General features: G+C 39.1%; 1 protein-coding gene across 4 annotated transcripts in view; it reads left to right on the top strand.

Moving 5' to 3' along the window:
- The window catches only part of LOC126199070 (aminopeptidase N-like), a 585,568-nt gene that overhangs the window by 524,893 nt on the left and 38,736 nt on the right, over nucleotides 1-21,939 (top strand). For all 4 annotated transcript variants that reach the window (XM_049935786.1, XM_049935785.1, XM_049935787.1 and 1 more), the window contains exon 13: nucleotides 19,502-19,663. In XM_049935786.1, coding sequence (XP_049791743.1) covers nucleotides 19,502-19,663 — 162 coding nt within the window. The remainder of the gene's footprint in view (nucleotides 1-19,501; nucleotides 19,664-21,939) is intronic.

The raw sequence follows: 21,939 nt of genomic DNA, 5'->3' as shown, positions 1-21,939 counted from the left end.
ACACACACACACACACACACACACACACACACACACACACACACAAACAGTTTATTAATATGTACCCACTTCAGTGTTAGTTGTTTTTTATCTGTACCTAAGAGTCTTCCATCAAATACATCTCATAATTTACTCTCTAATGGTTTCAGTATGCTTCTAACTCCAGCATGAAGTGAACTACACCCATCACTATAGAAGTCCACACCTCAGTACCTGACCGAGAGCCTAGGGGAAAACAAAAATTAATGGCTCGCTTGTGCCTAGTGTACTTAGAGCTACTAACCAATCTAAAATCTTACTACTCATAGCAGCTATAATTATTAGTTTGCAGATGAAGTAAATACTAGTGTAATGTTGTTCAGTATGCTATCCTCAGCCATGAGTGTAGGTATCTGCACTTACACCCATATATGCTAATTAAAATTACATTGTGACTGATGTCTCGGCGAGTTGGGCGGTGGGGGCCAACTGCCCTCCAATCACAGTTGTTTCCTGAGCATGATGTACTCATCATTTTGTAGGCACTGTCAGCACCTTGTGAAACATAGCTGTCTGTATGTCGGCAACACTGTCCCTCACCACTGCCATCCATCAGTCACAAAGTAGTTTTAATTGGAGTATAACATAATGGAAACTTAAGTATAGAATAAGAATATTATAAAAATGGTAGATCGCTAATCACCACACAGAGCAAGTGTTGAGTCATGGTCAGGCACAATGAAAAGATTGCTAAACCTTTAAGATTTCAGATGAGAAGTCCTCCTTCAGAAATAGGAAACACGTACACATTCACATGAGTACGACTCATACACACACAGCTGCTGTCTCTGGCCTCAGTAGTCTTTTCATTGTACCCCTCTGTGACTTAAGTCCACCTCTATGTGGTTAATGCACATGTTCCATGTACACTATTTCTGATGTATGTTTTATATTTTCAACTGTTTTGAAAATTTACTTTGTTGTTGATCATTGAAAAGGTTAAACGTGCTTTCAAGTCCTTGGTGAACCTTTAGTTTCAAAAAAGATGGATCAAAGAATTGGCATTAAACTTTGTTTGAAAAATGGAATAAAATTCAGCACATCATTTGAAATATTGATTGTGGCATTTGGTGAATCTGTTAGGAGTAAGACAGTAGTTCACGAGTGGCCTAAATGCTTCAAACAGGGTCGAGAAGATGTTCGAGATGATGACTCTCCTGGGTGCCCTAGCACATCAGTTACTGACAATGATGTGGAAGAAGTAAAGAAAATGGTTCTGATTAATCACCAGAGAGGTTTCTGATGATGTAAGCATATCTTTTGGCTCATGCCAAGCAATGCTTTTGGATGTTTTAGGCAGGAAACATGAAGCAGCATTGATTGTTCCAAAATTGTTGAATTTCGACTGTAAGACATGTTGGGAAGACATCACTTAGGAGATTCTGAATGAAGTCTACAGTGATCCAGAGCTTCTGGAGAAGGCTATAACAGGTGACAGAACATGGGTATATGGGTAAGACATCGAGACAGAGTCCCAATCGTCCCAATGGAAACTACCTGAAGAGCCGAGGCCAAAGGATATTGGACAAGTTCAATCACATGTGTAGGTTCTCCCCACTGTTTGCAATAGTGCATCATGAGTTCCTGGTTTACGGTCATATTGTCAATAAGGAGTTATGCACAAAAAGGGTTATGGCAAAACCACTCATGGAAATTCCATCATGTTAAAGCTGCTTATACCTCAGTGCTTTTTCATGATTTTTTTTTTTCACAAAAAACGAAAACGTTATGTTGCCTCACCACCATATTCAGTGGACACAGCCCTCTGTGCCTTCTTTGTATTCCCGAGGCTTGAGAGAACTGTGAATGGAAGTCATTTTGCCATCATTGATGAGATTGAAAATAGAACCACTGAAGGAGCTTAATACCAGAACAAAAAGTTAATTCAAGACTTGCTTCCATGATTGGAGAAAGCACTGGCACAAATGTAGTAAATCTGAGGGGAAGTAATTTGGAGGGAACATGGTTGATGCTGATGAATAAATAAAGATTCTTTAAGAGAAAGAAAAATTTCCAGTACTTTTTGATGTACAAGTAACTTCAGGTGTGCCTCAGGGAAGTGTGTTGGAAACCTTGCTGTTAAAATGTTGTATAATAATGACCTTGAAGACAATGTTAATAGTAAAATAAGGCCTTTTGCAGATGATGCAGTTATCTATAATGAAGTACTATCTGAAAGAAGCTGCATAAATATTCAGTCAGATCTTGATTAGATTTAAATGTGGTGCAGAGATTGGCAACTTGTTTTAAATGTTCAGAAATGTAAAATTGAGCACTTCACATAACAAGAAAATGTAGTATCCTATGACCATAAAATCAAGGAGTCACTGTTGGAATCAGCTAACTCATACACATACCTGGGTGTAACACTCTGTTGTTATACTTTAGTAGATAAGAACCTTAAGATGTAAAAGTAACATTTGGGTGTAGTCTGGAACTGTTACGGGACAATTACTTTTTGGAACATGTATAAAGTTGTGAACCTGGCAATGCTTTATAACTGCTAAATATGTATGAAAACTGGATATACATCCTAATCTAGAATGTCCTTAGAAATTGTCAGGATGTAAATTTTGTTTCCTCATTACAACTCCAGCCACTTTGAAAGTGAGGAACTTGAAATTATAATAAATCATGCAGAAAATGAGTGGAAAAACTTATTTGTTCTATTTTTTATTGTTTTCAAGTTTTTATTTTATTGACAATACAATACAATAAAATTCAGAATATACATTTTCATCTTTGTATACTGTACTGTAAGACTTAAAAAAATCTGATCTTAAATCAATTTCAAATGTATCTGAATGTCTGACCCTGGGCCTTCTCAATTTTCTTAAGTTGAATGGGAAACCTAGTTGTGGTCATTGGTATAAATTGAATGAGAGAGAGCTGTCCAGCTGTTGGATCTGTAATTATTGTAAGATCACTGACATTATTTAATTCAATCTGCAAACAGATAGTATTACAAAGTTTTGGATGATTCAGATTGGGTAATAGTATTCTATCCAGAAGCTGATGAGCTGTAAATATAAATTTCCAAATATATGGGCTTTCTGTTGAAATTGACTGTAGGGGAGAAAAGAAAACAGCACATTGTTGTGCATAAAATTTTTGTTTAAAATTATCTACTTGAAGAAACAATATATGTGGAAGAAACAGTTTGTCTAACAGTTTAACTGACCTGCTATCATAGTTTAAACTGGCTGAGAAAAAAAAATGAACATTTTCATAGAACAAAACAGCATTTTCTTTCTCACGGTCAGTTTTAACATAAAACTTGTACATTTTTGTTTAAAAAATATCTAATATATGTCTGTATGATAATTTATTAGAGTATTGCGTAAAAATCTGAAGTAAACCAGTCCAGAACTTTTAACAATTTTTAGAAACAACCTAGTGGATAATATTGAAAGTTTATTGAGGCTTTTCACCTATGATACTGTAGTGTATAGACCAGTTGCAACACCAGAAAATTGTATCAAAATGCAGGGGAGCTGCAGAGAATTGAAGCTTGGTGCAGAGATTAGTAGTTGACCCATAACATAAAGAAATGTAATGTATTGCACATAAATAAGTAGAGAGACACACAATTGTGTGATTACACAGCTCCTGAACAATCAATGAAAGCAGTCTCACCCATGGAATATGGGAGTATGCTCATGGAGTGATTAGAGATATCTTATAAAATGCTCCTTCAGCCGATACTTGAATATTATTCCTCAATCTAGGATACTTACCAGATGAGATTGATAGAGGAAATAGAGAATATCAGAAAAAGAGTAGTGCATTTCATTATAGGTTCATTTAGTAAGTGTGAAACTGCCACCGAGTTGCTCATTGAACTGCAATGGCAAGACTCAACAAGAGAGGTGTTTGTTACATGATATGGTTTACTACTGAAATTCTGTGAGTGTATGTTTCTAGATAAGTCAACCAGTATATTGCTTCCTCCTATGTGTGTCTCGCTAAAAGACCATGAACATAAAATTATAGAGATTTGAGTTTGCATAAACTGTTACCAGAAATTATTCTTACCACAAAACACATTTGACTGGGCAGGATATTGTCAAAAGAGCAGGGAAGGGGGGAGGGGGGTCAGATTTGTCAGAGAGGACCTTAAAAAGATGCATGTTTTTAATTTATTCTGAAAGTTTCCATAAAGAGTGATGAATCATTTTAGTCAGAAATGGTCTCTGAGTTTTCACCAGTTGGAGATATATCTAATTAGGAGTGCTGTATTTTGGTAAACCACTAACAAACAGCTGTGCTCCAATCTCCTGTCGCTCTCTGAGGTCATTTTACTCTCTTGTTCTTTCAATCTGGTTTTGACCTGAGGAAGTGATCAGAAATGGAGAAGCCCTAATTTTTTTGATTATTAGTAACAGGGCTTTTGGAATAAAGAAATCTATATTTAACAGAGAAGCTAGAACAATTTTTAGTGGTGAAAATGCAAAGGACCTGGTATTATTCAGTCTTACACTTTCCCAAATTTCCTCATTTAAGTATGCATGTGTCACTTGTTGTGGTGTAAGAAAGGTAATTAAAGAACATCCTGGCGACAAATGCATGAGCAAAAATGAGGAGAATTTGGATTATTATTTATTTATCATATGGCTTTTAGTGCCAGGCATCTCCGAAGAGATGCTTGGCTTATCTTCGGTGTAGATCATTTCATTTAAGCAGAGAAGCTGTGTCTTTAAGGGAACTCGAATCTATCAGGAATGAAAGGTATTTGGGACCTGGATGTGGGCTATAGTAAAGGACCAACTACAGCATTTGTGTAAACTGAAAGTGGGAAACCACAGAAAACCATTTCAAGGTTGACAGCAGATGGATTCAAAGCACCTCTCCTAATGAACCTGGGGATTGCCAGCTCAGTGTCTCAACACACAGAGCCATACCAAGTTGGTGCAGAATTTGAAAAAACTGCTTGTTGAACATTGTTTTAAAATAAAATAAAATGTATCACAACAAAAAATTGAATTCTGACATTGCACATTTTTCCTTTAATTGTACATGTTTAGTCATTTTATAATACATGGAGAAATTCATATTTTGAGACTAGAGTTGCTGGCTTCTTTTATTGTACTACTTCGAGAGTGTAAATAGATTTTGGATGAAAGGGGGAGGAAGGGATGCAGGGCATAGTTGGCTCAGACGAATTTGAGGAGCCCAATAAAATAATCCTTTAGAAATGAACAACTATAGAATGTGCTGTCATCACAAACCCCTTTGGCTCTCGACAAACTCCTTCTCATCATACTGTATCAAATGTGGTTTTTGTAATTGAGTACTGCTCAAGTAACTAGATTTGGCAATATTTTCCCAGTCAGGTGACTAATGATAGAATATTGAGCAATTTTTTTTAAACAAATCCACTCATCACCATTTGGGCTGTATTTTGGTTGAGCAATGTCTTTTTTGGGCAGCTCAGACAAATCCAAGTGTATTTTTATGCACTGATTTAAGTTTACTGTTATTTATAATGATATTTCCCACTCTGCTGCCTTGTGAAATTCAGAAATCTAACTGCCTCCAAATAACAACTCCAATGTTAACATTACACTGCTATAGATAGGTTAGACTATTACAGTAGTGTGTGCATATTTTGAACTCTCCATAATACCAGCAGACAAATCAAAATCAATTTTCCTCTCCTTTTTAGAAACTATGTCAACCGCACACAGCACAAAACTGATAACCGGTAGCATTTACATTAAACTCAACTGAAAGTAAGAACTGATTGAATAACAAAGAGACAATTGAGGTCAAGCAAGGCCAACAACTGGTCTCCGCTAAAATGAGTATGCGCAATAGCTGATAGTGCTATGGATGTGTAGATTGTTTATTAATTGTTGGCCTTGCTGGCTGTCAACAGTGCATATCCCTTTTTATTTGAATGATTGAAAACCAAAATATCTTTCAATTTCAGTACACAACAACTATGTCATGTGCATAATTTGATTTAGGTGATAAGGGAGGTCTGGACCCCTGGACACCCCACCCCTCTCCTCTTTGGCTACGTCCTTGGGCTATAACAGGAAAGGGTGAAAAAACAGAAATACACAAAATACCCTCTTCCATACTGTGTAAGGTTGACTTGTGAATTGTGGTTGTAGATGGCACATGCTGGTTCAGGGATGAATTGAGAAGATAGTAGCAGGTCCAATGTTGTTACCTTTGGAGTACTCCTAATATGACAAGCATTCAAATGAAAATCAGAAACCAGCCACACTGGGACTGTGGAATGGTTCCATTCAAAAACAATCAGCACATGTGTTAGGACCTTTATCCCACTGGGAGACAAGAGGATCAGTTCCTCTAACCTAACCTAACCTAACCTAACCTAACCTGTTTCACAGAGTGTGGTTGGCCTCTGATGGATCCACAATGGCAACCAATCTTGCAATTCATCATCCGACTGAAACCGTTGTCCACACTTGTCTTTCTTTAGGTTGCCAGATATATTAAAATTACATAGTGAAAAATCTGAGCTGTATATGGAGGATGTCACAATGTTTTCCAACCAAATCACAGAAGCATAACCTTCATCTGATTGTTAGTGCAGGGGGCAGGCGTTATAGTGCAATAGGACGATTTCGTCTGACAGCGTTCCTGACTGTGGGCTCGAGGAACTCAGCAAGCAGAGGTCCTCTACAGCCAAAGGAGGAGGTCATCAGGACCTTACCAGGACTTGTGTGAAGAGCTATCTTTTTTTTTGGGGGGGGGGGAGGGGGGGGAGATAGCCAGATGTGCGATGTTTCCATTGGTGGCTTTGCATTTGTCCTCAGGCTGTCGGAATTCTGCCAGATAGAATCATCCTGTTGCACGATAATGCCCATCCCTACACTGCCAATCAGGTGAAGGCCACACTTCAGCAATTTGGTTGGATAACACTCCAGCATCCCTTGTACAGCCCAGATCTTTTCACATCTTTGGCAGCTTGAAGCGAGACAGGCAGGGACATCAGTTTCAGTCAGCCAAAGAAATGCAAGAGTGGGTGTGGCTGTGGATCTGTCAACCATGTCCTACAAAACAGAAATTTACTTTCTCATCTCCCAGTGGGACAAATGTCTTAACATGTTTGGTGATTACTTTGGAATGGAACTATCCCACTATCCCATGGTCTGGCTGTAGTGGATGCTTGGTTTTACATTGACTGCCCCTTCTATTATTATTATTATTATTATTATTATTATTTTTTTTTTTTTTTTAAATGCTGGTTTTTAAGGGATCCAATTTCAGGGGAAACTGGGGTCATCTTTTGAACTGTGGTTGTGTAAGAGTACTATTTAAGTTTGATCCTGTACTACATTATTTACAACATTGCCAACCTTAGCATTATTGTGGTGGCCATTATTGAATGTTTTGTGTGCTTTGCTTTGTGTTGTGTGCTACTCATTGTCTTCTTATTTTGGAAAGAACAAAGAGGCTACTCATGGTCTATAAGTGGACTAGGTACCATTTTGATAACCCAAAAAAGATCAGCACGTGTCAGTCCTGCTTTTGCAGAAGCACAAAAGATGTGTAGGCTGCCAGCTGTGCACGAGTGAGGCAGCACTTGTCCTCCACACAATTCCTGTTCCCGCAACAGGCAAAGTCCTCTTCTGTTTACGCTTGCGACTTTCTGTCAAGACAAAATTCTGCACTGTATCCCCCTGAAGACTTGTTTCACACAGCTGTCCAAAGTAGACCATCATGAAAAAGTGTCTTCATCATCAAACCTTAATACTTGTATATAGTGCATCATCAAAATATAATTTTGTGACAAACTTTGCAAATCATTCCTATGCATATATTTGCATAATGCTTTCTGCCACTAAGGACAGTTATGAGCACAGGTATAATTGCTCATAAAATAGATTTTGTTATAAAAAAGATCTAGTAGTTTTTAAGTTAGCTTGTTGGTTGTGGAAGTAGAAGTATGATATTTCTTCTTGAAGGTTTTAGCTTAAAATAAATATGTATTGGAAATAACCTTTTGCAGACGTTTTGTGTTTCACACATATAGGTAATTCCCAACTTTTTGACACAGCGCTGTTTCAATATTCAAACATGACTAAGCCTCAAAATACGACACTACACACACAGTACAGTAACTCCCCAACATCGAGCCTTGCGACTAACCAGGAAGGACAAAGATAAAACAGATGTCAAAGGAAGTCTTTACATAGCAAATGAGTTACTTACAAAAGATCTCTTTTGAAGTTAGTTTGAGAGTTTATAATTAATAATTTTAAATGTGAATGACTTCAAATGTACTTACACTTGGATAACCAAATTTGGAAATAAATCCAATATGTGCACCATAATAAGGTAACAAGTGTTGTTGGTAATAAATATTAGTGGAAAAAAATCCAGTCAGATTTTGAACCTTTAATGTGGCATTGTCCTATCACAAAGTTATACAAGAATTTATTGATACAAATATAAATCTATATACTAGGAAGTCCTTTGTTAGAGTATTTCCAGTGAAGCCTTGTTTGAAGGTGCAAGGTGAATGATGGAAGGTAACAACAAGAAGACAACTGCAGTTTCTGAACTGTAGGTTTACAGAGGAATGCTGAAGATTAGATAAGGTAGATCCAATAACTAATGAGGATTGAACGTTTATTACACACTTAAAAAAAAGTTTTGCATCACTTTGGTTCCTGTACAGAAAATTGTAATAGAGAGCAACATAAATATGATTCATCCTTTTTATTGCTCATGAAAATCACACACTGCATGTTGTACCACCATGCAGTGAGACCTTCAGAGGTGGCGGTCCAGATTGCTGTACACACTGGTACTTCTAATAGTAGCATGTCCTCTTGCATTGATGCAAGCCTGTATTCCTCATGGCATCCCTATCCACAAGTTCATCAAGGCACTGTTGGTCCAGATTGTCCCACTCCTCAACGACGATTCCCTCAGAGTGGTTGCTTGGTCACGTCATCCATAAACAGCCCTTTTCAATCTATCCTAGGCATGTTTGATACGGTTCATGTCTGGAGAACATGCTGGCCACACTAGTCGAGCGATGTCGTTATCCTGAAGGAAGTCATTCACAAGATGTGCATGATAGGGGTGCGAATTGCCATCCACAATGACGAATGCCTCACCAATATGCTGCTGATATGGTTTCACTATCAGTCGGAGGATGGCTTTCACTTATCATACGGCCGTTATGGTGCCTTCCATGACCACCAGCGCATATGTCGGCCCCACGTAATGGCACCCCAAAACAGCAGGGAACCTCCACCTTGCTGCACTCACTGGACAGTGTGTCTAAGGCGTTCAGCCTGATGGGGTTGGCTCCAAACACGTCTTCAACAATTGTCTGGTGACCAAAATGGTACTTAAACAGAGGATGACAGACTAAAGGCCGAAATACTAAATGTCTTTTTCCAAAGCTGTTTCACAGAGGAAGACTGCACTGTAGTTCCTTCTCTAGATTGTCACACAGATGACAAAATGGTAAATATTGAAATAGATGACAGAGGGATAGAGGAACAATTAAAATCACTCAAAAGAGGAAAGGCCGCTGGACCTGATGGGATACCAGTTTGATTTTACACAGAGTACGTGAAGGAACTTGCCCCCCTTCTTGCAGCAGTGTACCGTAGGTCTCTAGAAGAGCATAGCATTCCAAAGGATTGGAAAAGGGCACAGGTCATCCCCGTTTTCAAGAAGGGATGTCGAACAGATGTGCAGAACTATAGACCTATATCTCTAACATAAATCAGTTGTAGAATTTTGGAACATGTATTATGTTCGAGTATAATGACTTTTCTGGAGACTAGAAATCTACTCTGTAGGAATCAGCATGGGCTTCAAAAAAGATGATTGTGTGAAACCCAGTTCGTGCTATTCGTCCATGACACTCAGAGGGCCATAGACATGGGTTCCCAGGTAGATGCCGTGTTTCTTGACTTCCGCAAGGCATTCGATACAGTTCCCCACAGTCGCTTAATGAACAAAGTAAGAGCATATGGACTATCAGACCAATTGTGTGATTGGATTGAACAGTTCCTAGATAACAGAATGCAGCACGTCATTCCCAGTGGAGAGAAGTCTTCCGAAGTAAGAGTGATTTCAGGTGTGCCGCAGGGGTGTGTCGTAGGACCGTTGCTGTTCACAATATATATAAATGACCTTGTGGATGACATCGGAAGTTCACTGACACTTTTTGCGGATGATGCTGTGGTATATTGAGAGGTTGTAACAATTGGAAAATTGTACTGAAATGCAGGAGGATCTGCAGCGAATTGACGAATGGTGCAGGGAATGGCAATTGAATCTCAATGTAGACGAGTGTAATGTGCTGCGAATACATAGAAAGAAAGATCCTTTATCATTTAGCTACAATATAGCAGGTCAGCAACTGGAAGCAGTTAATTCCATAAATTATCTGGGAGTATGCATTAGGAGTGATTTAAAATGGAATGATCATATAAAGTTGTTCGTCAGTAAAGCAGATGCCAGACTGAGATTCATTGGAAGAATCCTAAGGAAATGCAATCCAAAAACAAAGGAAGTAGGTTACAGTATGCTTGTTTGCCCACTGCTTGAATACTGTTCAGCAGTGTGGGATCCGTACCAGATAGGGTTGATAGAAGAGATAGAGAAGATCCAACAGAGAGCAGCGTGCTTCATTACAGAATCATTTAGTAATCACGAAAGCATTATGGAGATGATAGATAAACTCCAGTGGAAGACTCTGCAGGAGAGATACTCAGTAGGTTGGTACAAGCTTTTGTTGAAGTTTCGAGAACATACCTTCACCGAGGAATCAAGCAGTATATTGCTCCCTCCTACGTATATCTCGCGAAGAGACCATGAGGATAAAATCAGAGAGATCAGAGCCCACACAGAGGCATACCGACAATCCTTCCTTCCACGAACAATACGAGACTGGAATAGAAGGGAGAACCAATAGAGGTACTCAAGGTACCTTCCGCCACACACCGTCAGGTGGCTTGCGGAGTATGGATGTAGATGTAGATGTAGATGGTGGTGTTGCTGTCAGGGTTCCTCTGAGCCATAATCCGTAGGTAGTGGTCATTCACTGCAGTAGTAGCCCCTGTGCGGCCTGAGCGAGGCATGTCATCGACAGTTCCTGTCTCTCTGTATCTCCTCCACGTCTGAACAACATCGCTTTGGTTCACTCTGAGATGCCTGGATACTTCCCTTGTCGAGAGCCCTTCCTGGCACAAAGTAACAATGCGGGTATGATTGAACCACGGTATTGACTGTCTAGGCATGAACTACAGAGAACATGAGCCGTGTACCTCCTTCCTGGTGGAATGACTGGAACTGATTGGCTGTCGGACACCCTCCATCTAATAGGCATTGCTCATGCATGGTTGTTTAGATCTTTGGGTGGGTTTTGTGACATCTCTGAACAGTCAAAGGGATAGTGTCTGTGATACAATATCCATAGTCAACGTCTATCTTCAGGAATTTTGGGTACCAGGGTGATGCAAAACTTTTTTTGATGTGTGTAGATGACTGTTGTATTTAGCTAGTATGGCGATGTTTTGACTGGTTGAGCAACAACTATTCTACGTCTATTAATCCATGCAGCTACACTTTAACACTCCCTTATTACACTGGTGTAGATATTCAGCCTTGAACCTCTAGTGATTTGCCACAGGGTCCAGCTATTCTGTGCCCTCTTCTTCCTTGGCATCAAACTTCTTTTGTCTGCAAAGGTTTCTACAAGTGAAGTGGCTATAAAACAAAACACTGCTTCTCTATTTAAATAAAGTGTAGATTGGTTCCAAATAACTACGTATATTGTCAGAAACTTTCACAAAATGTTACATGTTACATGACAATCAATTAATATTACTGTCTCAAAGACCTCTTATTAACATTCTGTGAATAGCACACAACAACAGTGGCTTATATTACATCATTTTTGCCATCCTCGGTGCCAGAAATCTTCCATGGTATGAGATCTCCTTCATTCCTCCTTGCTCCATGGAGATTAAAAATGCTCTCCAGCAGGTAGACTCTGCATCTGTTGACTAATACTTTACCATAATATGTGTCCTGAAGTTTACAAACTAATTAGGATCATGCACATCTTTACTCTAAGCTCTATATTTGATGTACGCGATACATGCCCTTCTGTGAATGGCATGGATAACTACAAGGAGTTCCTGAATGTATTATGGAAAAAAAAAGTGGTATAATTTGCCTAAAAGAATGCATCAGTTGATAGGGGACACCAAGCAATACCCAATTTGGTAATGGAGGGAATTGGAACTGTGGGGAGGAGGAGGAGGGGGCAGATGCAAAGGGGAGGGAGTGGGTTAAAATTGTAGAAGGAAGGGAGACCAAAGCTCAACTGCAGTAACCAGTTTCAAATGGATGTAGTCTGCAGTAGTTTTACAGAGATGGTGAGGGAAGTGATCGATGGTTCATCTTTCGCTATGTACTGGATTACTTGATAAAATCCGTAAATTTACTATATCGTACAGGCAACTTCAGATTGTAATCTTGCTCTATGTTTAGTTTTAATGACATAAATAACACAGTTATGTATACTTACATTTAGAATATGCATTCAAACAAAGAATTTCACACAAATAATATTAATTTTATTACATTTCAATTAACTTGTTTTCCACGTGTTTCTCTTTCACATGTGTGTACAGCAGCTTGACTGTCACACTGTGAGTAGGTTACACTGCGTGACATATCTGTCAGTCCAATGTGGTCTGAGTTATCTTCTACTGTTCTTAGCTCGGCAAATGCAGGCTGGTTCCCCTTATTCTGCCTCAGTTACACTATGTCAGTGATTGCTGCACAAACACTGTCTCAACGTATGCTTACACCATAATTACTCTACCACGCAAACATTTGGGGTACACTCATCTGGTATGAGACATTCCCGCGGCAGGGGGGGGGGGGGGGGGTGTCCACTGGGGGCAGAGCCGCACAATAACCCTGGATCTGGTGATCTGGTGTGGGGCGGTGATGGGGTGGATGGACTGCTGTGGCCTGTTGTGGGGTTGTGAACCATTGAGGGCTACGAAGGGATGAAGCCTCTCTGTTGTTGTCGTTTCTGGGTCCCTGGTTTAATACGCACAATACAATACACAAATGCAATGTCGCATCCAGCTGTAGTGAAATGGTGCCGACAATTTGACCACAGCCTCATGGATGTGGGTAGTGATAATGGTATGGAAGACCATCTAAAGGAAGGAAGGAAGATTAGTGTTTAATGTAGTGACAATACTGCAGTCAACAGAGACAGAACAAAAGCTCAGATTGTGAAAGGATAGGGAAGGAAAATAGCTGTGCCCTTTTCAAATGAACCATCTTGGCATTTGGCTTGAAGGCCATCAACATTGACTACTGGTGACAACGTCCAGGCAATCGAGGAACTGATCCAGAGCAATTGTAGATTTACCTACAATGACCATGTTCACACAGTGAATTTCCATCTTTGAGTGACTGAATGACTGGTATAACATTTCGACTGTTGTTTACAGAGATTTGGTGAGTACATTCAAAAATAATGTCATGTATCTCTATTACCTGGAAATATACTGCAGCATTTAATGAACTTTACTTCACCTGCAATAGTAATGTGTAATTAACTTTTTTAAGTTTCCTCATATGAATTGCGTGTTTGTTTGCAAATTTGGCAGGAGAACTTCTGTGAAGTTTGGAAGGTAGGAGGCAAGGTACTGGTGGAATTTAATATGTGAGAATGGGTTGTGTGCTGAGCTTGGGCAGCTCAGTCGGTGGACCACTTGCCCGTGAAAGGCAAAGGTCCCATGTTCGAGTCTCAGTCCTGCACACAGTTTTAATCTCCAACGAAGTTTCATATTAGTGCACACTCCACTGCATAGTTCAGATTTCATTCTGGAGTATTTCTAATGTTATAGATCAAACAAATTTTGCTTTGTTCCATTAACATTGTGAGGGCACTGTAGAGTAACATGGATTTTTGTGAGACTGACCTGTGTTCCATTGAAGATGCTCATCTTGGTGAAGGATGGTCATGTTGTTTGTAAACATTTTATATAGTGTGAAATATATGCTGTGCTTGCTCCCATCTGTGATGACAGTATGTATGCAGTGACTTAACGAAGCAGGGGCAAGGCACAGTGTAGCAGCATGGTAACATTTGCCGAATGTGGACATTTGTGCCTGACGGTGTCCCTTGAAGTTGTCGTGACCACCCTAGAGAAAACAGTCATACTAAAATGTAAATGCTCAAGACAAGTGAAGACTGTAAATCTTAAATCTTCAGTGGAATTCTGTGTGGTCAGATGTACTGAATGATGTGTTTGAAGTTATGAGTGACTAATAACTGGATTTGTCTTCACATTTAATGTACATAGTTGAAACAATACATAAGATTATTGTGTCATCTTGTGCAATGATCTACATGTGGGGCAACAGTAATAGTCATTGTTTGTTCCCCATGTAAACTGAACCAACACTTGGTTTTCAGTTATGAAATTGAGCACATACATTGTTTAAGAATGTGTCACTTGCTTCTGTGATAACTATTACTATATTCAGTAAATATTTTGTTTTAAATTTGACACTTGAACATACATGTATTCTGATCAAACAGTAATTGGAATTTTTTAATTTTGTATGTTTTATCATCCAATTTTCGATTTTTTTATTGTGTTTGTACACATATCCCTTATATATGTTTGCATTTTGAGCAGTTCTGAATAGTTAGTTTACGGTTGAAAGTTGAAAAGGTTAAATGTGATTTTGAGTGCTCGGCAAATTTTTACTTTTAGAAAAAGGTGGATCAAGGAATTTTCATTCTATTTTACTTGACAAATGGAATAAAATTCACCGCTGAATTTGAAATATTGACTGTGGCAGTTGGCATATCTACTAGGAGTAAGACAAGAGTTTATTAGTTGTATAATGTTTCTTAGACGGTTGAGCAGGCGTTAAAGATTACAATTGACCTTGACACCCTGGCACATCAATTACTGACAACAGTGTGGAAGAAGTAAGGAAAATGCTTGTGGTAAATCATTGAATCATTATCAGAGGGGTTGCTGATGATGTCGGCATTTACTTTGGCTCACACTAAGCAAGTTTTTTGAATGTTTTGAGCATGAAACATGTAGCAGCAAAGTATGTTCCAAAATTGTTGAATTTTGACCAAAAACAATGTAAAATAATGATCCAGAACTTCTGAAGAACGTTATAATAAGTGACAAAACATGGGTATACCGGTATGACATCTAAATCAAAGCCTAATTGTCTCAATGAAAATGCCTAAAGGGCCAAGACTGAAAAAAATTTGATTTCTTTGATTTCAGTGGGATAGTTCATCACAAGTTCCTGCCTTATAGTTGTATGGTTGATACGGAATACTACCCAGAAGTTATACACCTTTTGCATGGAGCATTCTGCAGAAAATGACCAGAATTGTGGCAAAACCACTCATGGAAATTGCGTCACTATAATGCTCCTGTTCACATGTCAATGCTTGTTTTCGATTTTTTGGCAAAAAACAAAACCATTTTGTTGCCTCAGCCACTATATTTGGCAGAGATGGTTCTGTGTGACTTCTCTCTGTTTCCAATGCTGAAGAAAACCATGGAAGGAAGTCATTTTGTCACCATTGATGAGATAAAAACAGGATCGCTGAAGGAGCTGAACACCATAATGAAAAGAGAGATCCAGGAATGCTTTCAAGACTGGAAAATGTGCTGGCAGAAGTATACATGAGGGGGGTTTACACTGAAGGGGACAAAGTTGATGAATAAATAAAAATTCTGTAAGAAAAACAAAAAATCCTGTTGCTTTTTGATCACATCTAATACATGCTCGCTTTCAGAACAGCTAGGTTTGCAGTTAGCTAGATATATTACAGCAGATTGACACCTACAGCACTTGAGAATGGCTCCTAATGCTGAAATTGGCTAGTTGTGAGTAATTAAATAAAGTAAATGCTTGTAAACAACAGCTGAAGTGGATGTGTACAGTGCCTTTCAACTTTCCTATGGGCCAAACAAACTGTGACTGTCCGTACTGCCCTTCTGTGTAGACATTCAATATCCACTGGCAATTGCATTTGGTATGGATCCCAAGCGCTTGCGCAGTATTCTACAATGGGTTGCATGAGTGTTTTGTAAGCAATCTCCTTTGTTGACTGCTTGTAAATGGAGGTGGTGCATTTGCTGCAGTAGACAAATTGAAATCCATCTGAGACAGAAACTGAAGCAACATGTGAGACTGTTTGGGAAAGACTCAGTATCAGGTGTGGGCATAAAATAGTAACTGGATCCTTTTATCAGCCAATGGACTCATCTCCTGATGCAACCAAAAATTTTAGAGAAAACCTCAGTTCACTTCTACATAATTTCCCCGGTAGTACTGTAATCACAATTAATTGGGAAAATTACATTTTTGTTAGTGGTGGGCATGATAAGACGTCCCATGAAACATTACTAAATGTCTTCTCTGAAAACTACCTAGAACATATAGTTACAAACCCCACTCATGATGTAAATATATTGCAGCTAACAGCAACAAATAGACCTCACCACTTTGAGGTTGTCCACATAGAAATTGGTATCAGTAACCATGACATGGTTGTGGCAACACTGATTACTAAAGTACAAAGGACAACTAAAACAAGCAGAAACATATATGTGTTCAGTAAGCTAGATAAAAAATGGGTAGTGTCATATCTCAATGAGGAACTTGAAACTTTCAACACAGGGCAGCATGTAGAGGACCTATGGCTCAAGATGAAAGGAATACTTGACCATGCACTGTATAGGTATGTATCCAGTAGAACAGTTTGTAATGGGAGAGGCTGAATGAAACACGTTTGGCTGTGAAGAGAGCAATGTGTAATGCATTCAGTGATTACCGTAGCAGAATATTGTCAAATAAACTTTCATAAAACCCAAGGAAATTCTGGCTGTATGTAATGGCTGTTAGTGGCACCAAAGTTTGTGTCCAGACCCTAGCAAAAGAGACAGGAACTGTAGTTGAGGTTAGCAAAGGAAAAGCTGGAATGCTTAACTCCATTTTCAAATGTTCCTTTACGCAGGAAGACTCAGGAGAAATGCCCCAACTCAATCCTTGTGCCACTGAAAAGATGAAATAAAGAAGTATTAATGGCAGTGGTGACCAGAAACAGCTCACATCGTTAGAACTGCTTCAGGGCCCGATAGAATACTTGTCAGATTCTATACTGAATTTGCAGCTGAGTTAACCCCTCTTCTAACTAAAATCTGTCGTAAATCCCTTGAACAAAAAACCATGCTCAGTTCTTGGAAAAAGGCACAGATCATACCATCTACAAGAAGGGTAGTGGAAGAGATCCACAAAACTACCATACCATATTGTTGATATAGATTAGTTGTAGAATCTTAGAACATATTCTGAGCTCAAACATAATGAGATACGTTGATCACAATGACCCCCTTGATGGCAACCAGCATGAATTCTGATAACAATGATCATGTGAAACCCAACTCTCACTTTTCTCACATGAAAAACTGAAAGCCATGGATCAAGGCAGTCAGGTTATGTAGTATTTCTTGATTTCCGAAAAGCATTTGACTCAGTATCACACCTATGGTTATTGTCAAAAGTATGATCATATTGGATATCAAGTGAAGTCTGTCACTCAGGTTAGGACTTTTTAATAGGGAGAACACAGCATGTTATCTTGTATGGAGAGTCATCTATGATGTAGAAGTAATTTAGGGTGTGCCCCAGAGAAATGTGTTGAGACCCTTGCTGTTCATGTTGTATATTAATGACCTTGCAAACAATGTTAATGGTAGCTTCATACTTTTTGCAGATGATGCAGTTATCTATAATGAAGCACTGTTTGAAAAAATCTGTATAAATTTATCAGATCTTGATAAAATTTAAAAGTGGTGCAGAGATTGGCAACTTGCTTTAAATGTTCAGGAACGTAAAATTTTGCACTTCACAAAATGAAAACAGGTAGTATGAAATGATCATATAGCTTCAGTTGTTGGTAAAGCATGTGGTAGACCAGTTTATTGGTAGAATACTGGGGAAGTGCAATCAGTCTACAAAGGAGATTGCTTACAAATCACTTGTGTGATTGGTTCTAGGATATTGTTCAAGTGGATATTGAATGAATACAGAGAAGGACAGCATGAATAATAGCAGGTTTGTTTAATCTGTGGAAGAATGTTACAGGCATCCCAAAGGAACTGAACTGGAAGACTGCTGAAGAGAGATGTAAGCTATCCTGAGAAAGTTTGCTAACAAAGTTTCAAGAACAGGCTTTAAATGTACTACGGTCCCATATGTATCGCTCACATTGGGATTGTGATGGTAAGATTAGAATAATTACTGCACATATGTAGGCATTCAAACAATCATTCTTCCCATGCTCCATATGTAATTGGAATGAGAAGAAACCCTAGTAATTGTTACAATGGGGCACACTCCCTGCTATGCACCTCATGGTGGTTTGTAGAGTAGAGATGTAGACAATTGTTCTCTCATGAAAATAAGTAGCTGTGGTTTTAAAAGTCAAGAAATTTTACATATACATGACTGCCTTCATCATGTTGTGTGAGAAAATTTTGAGTTGGATTTTATGCAATCTATTTTTTCAGTATCTATTTGTGACTGGATTGGAAATGGGAAAGTGACAATGGCACCACACACACTATAAGGTGACCTGTGGAGTGTAGACCCCAATGTATATGTCAATGCAAGCATCAATGTATTTAAAATTTATTAATCAAGTCATTTGATGTGGTCTTATTTTCACAAAATAATAAATAGCATAACACCATTTATAGTCATATACAAACTGCCTGGATGTTAACCAATAATAGGGGAGTAATTTTTGATTTATTGGTATTTTGTTTGTTAGGATGCTTTACCATTCTTATATTGTGTTTTGTTGTTCTCTAAATGTCATGAATATCTACTACATCATTGGTAACTTACAAGAAGTCTTACACATTGTTTAGTGCTGTAATAGGAAACTCTATCTCCATCACAAAAATTCTCAAAGACTAATTACTTTTAAGTTATTCTTAAATTTATTCACATTGCACAGTATTTTTTTTAGGTCAGTGAGTGTGTTACAAAATGTATAAAAAAGATTGGAATATAAACAGCTGAATGTGGAAAGTATAGTTAAATGATGGTGTTGTATCTGTTCTTTTGTTCTGTTTGCCAGACAAAGAAAATAACTGGCAAAAATGGATAAACATTTTGTTCATGACCTCACTGGCAGGCCCTTCAGATAAACCTCATAACACTCCAAAAGTACTGACTGAAATCTGTAGTCAACAATTAACATACATTACTGTAAGGCACACAATGATGGCAGCATGCTGCCAAAACACATTGTGCTAATAAATATTAGTCAAATGTGACTGAAGCAGCAACAGTATAAATTTTGGGTTAGAGATATCAGTCATATGTTACTGGTTGCAGTGATTACAACTTCTGACTCTCTCCACAGTGTGGACCCGGACATGCGAGCGGCCGTGTACTGCGAGTGGGCGACAGACGACGCCCATTGGGAGGCGCTGTGGCAGCACTACCTGCAGACTAATGTCACCACAGAGAAGCAGGAGGTGCTCTCCGCTCTAGGCTGCTCCCAGGATGAGGCGAAGCTCAACACGTATGTGTCACTGTTCTGCCACTTAGCTCTACACAGTGAACCCAGATGACACTGACAAAATTTCAGAGGTTCTTCAGGTATGTAATGTAGGATAATTCTTACAAAGAAGAAACCAGCAACCAGCCACTATTAATATTGGTTGCTGTTTTCTTCTTTGTAAGAATTAACCTACATTAATTGTACACAGCCACAGTCTCACCATGTCCGTTTTAGACACAATAGCATTCTTCAGGTATATTTTTTGAGTATTTCATTATAAGGCACCAGTGGTCTGTCAGTAGATTCAGGGAATGGGTCTGAACGTTAAGGTCATCAGTTCTGTAGGATTAAAGGAGGACGGGGAAGAAAGACAGCTGTGCCCTTTCGAAGGAACCATCCCAGCATTTGACTGAAGCGATTTAGGGAAATCTACGTTGGGATGGCCAGATGTGGATTTGAACCATTGTCCTCATGAATGTGAGTTCTGCGTGCTAGCCACTGCGCCAACTTGCTCGGTACACCAGTAGTCTTCGATGGCTCATCCATGAGTAATTCCATTTCATTTTAAATTTTATTACACTTTGTACAAGGGCATACTGAAAAGTAATGCCTCAGAATTTTTTACATGAGAGCTCTTAGAGCTTTTTAAATAAAACAGTCATGTTTAACATTATACATCTTTATTCTTTGTGTGTACATATTTGCAGCCTTCAGCCGCTAGAGGGCTCTGAATAGTAGTGTGCAACATGGTGGTGTGTAATGTAACTATGGCAGTGCATGAGAAACAGCATGCTGTAATCGAGTTTCAAATTCGAAGAGTTTGTCCACAAGTGGAGTACCCTATCCTTCAGCACGACAGTGCCAGACCACACACGAGCGCTGTGACATCTGCGAAAGTCCGACACCTCAGCTTCACTGTTGTCAATCGTCCTCCTTATAATCCTGACTTGGCTCCATTTGATTTTCATTTGTTTCCAAAATTTAAGAACACTTTTCGGGATTTCACTTTGATAGTGATGAAGCCATGCAAACAAAGGTGACATTATGGGTCAAACATTTTATAGCGATGGTACCAACAGACTCTTCTCTCATTGGCAGAAATGGTTCATAAGCAGGCACCACCCATCACAAAAGGGTAAGCTCTGTAGATGGTGAGGCACTGGTGGGATATGTAAGTCTTGCCTTCTGTACCAATGTGTGCAGTGTGGTCGACAAAGTCTAACACTTTCTTGGACGACAAGAGACAGTGCGGTATTGGGTTGAACGACTCACGTGTCCCTTCCAGTTGACATACATTGTGCATGCAGCTGATCCTCTTCTTTAGGTCATCAGCTACACCACTCTCACCATTCAATTCTTCTCTGAAGACTGTGTCAGGTTAAGGAAATAATATTAACTAGCTCTACATTCTTGAAAGAAATCATGTACTCAGAGAAGCTCATCAGTTCAACTAAAATATATTTTCAACTCTTATCCCAAAGTAACAATTATTCTGTACAAACTCCAGCAAGCCACCTGGTTCCAAGACAAATATCAGAATCGACTAAACACTCATACAATTACATGTGTTCTGCCTCATGCATAGCCAAGACATGAAGTAAGAGTCGACATGAAGTAAGAGTCTCCATGCAATACAGGCTTTATCTGTCTCTGTAACAATCCTCATGACACCACAAACCACTAAACATTGTACAGACACTCTTTGACTTTTTGATATAAATTCCAAGGCACTGCTGGTAACTACTTGTTGGGGCCGCTCGTCTGATGCAGCTCCTGGCTTCTCGTGACAGCTGTCCCTCCTGCACACACAGATATGCATGGCACAGTAAAAAGTCTCTCTCACCCTCATCCTTAAAATATCAGGTGTTCAAGATGGTGGAGAGCCAAGTGTTTCTAGAATTTACCCTGAAATTCTCGAAGCACCACAAAAGCTACCATCAACACCACAGTTAGAACAGAAAAATGGGGCAAAGCAAGGGAGTGCACTGTCCCCCTCTACATTTCATCACTGTTATGGTTGAAAAACTGACAGGGGTGGAAGCATAAATAGGAGATGAAAGTGTGAAAGCAATGAGATTCACAAATAATTTGATGTTGTGGGGGAAATGGAGAAGAGGTACAAGAAAGGCTAAATGTACGTGATGACATGGTGGGACAGTATGGATTGAAATTCAGTGCAAAGAACAGTGATGTGCCGGTGACACTGGGGAATAAGAGACCAGCAGTGGATGTAATAGGGGGCAAGTAGGCTACTGAAAAAGTGAAAAATTTCTAATAACGGAGGAGTATAATGGAAG

The sequence above is a fragment of the Schistocerca nitens genome, chromosome 8 (assembly GCF_023898315.1).
Source record: "Schistocerca nitens isolate TAMUIC-IGC-003100 chromosome 8, iqSchNite1.1, whole genome shotgun sequence".
Lineage (NCBI taxonomy): Eukaryota > Metazoa > Arthropoda > Insecta > Orthoptera > Acrididae > Schistocerca > Schistocerca nitens.
This window is presented reverse-complemented; position numbering and strand designations above follow the sequence as displayed.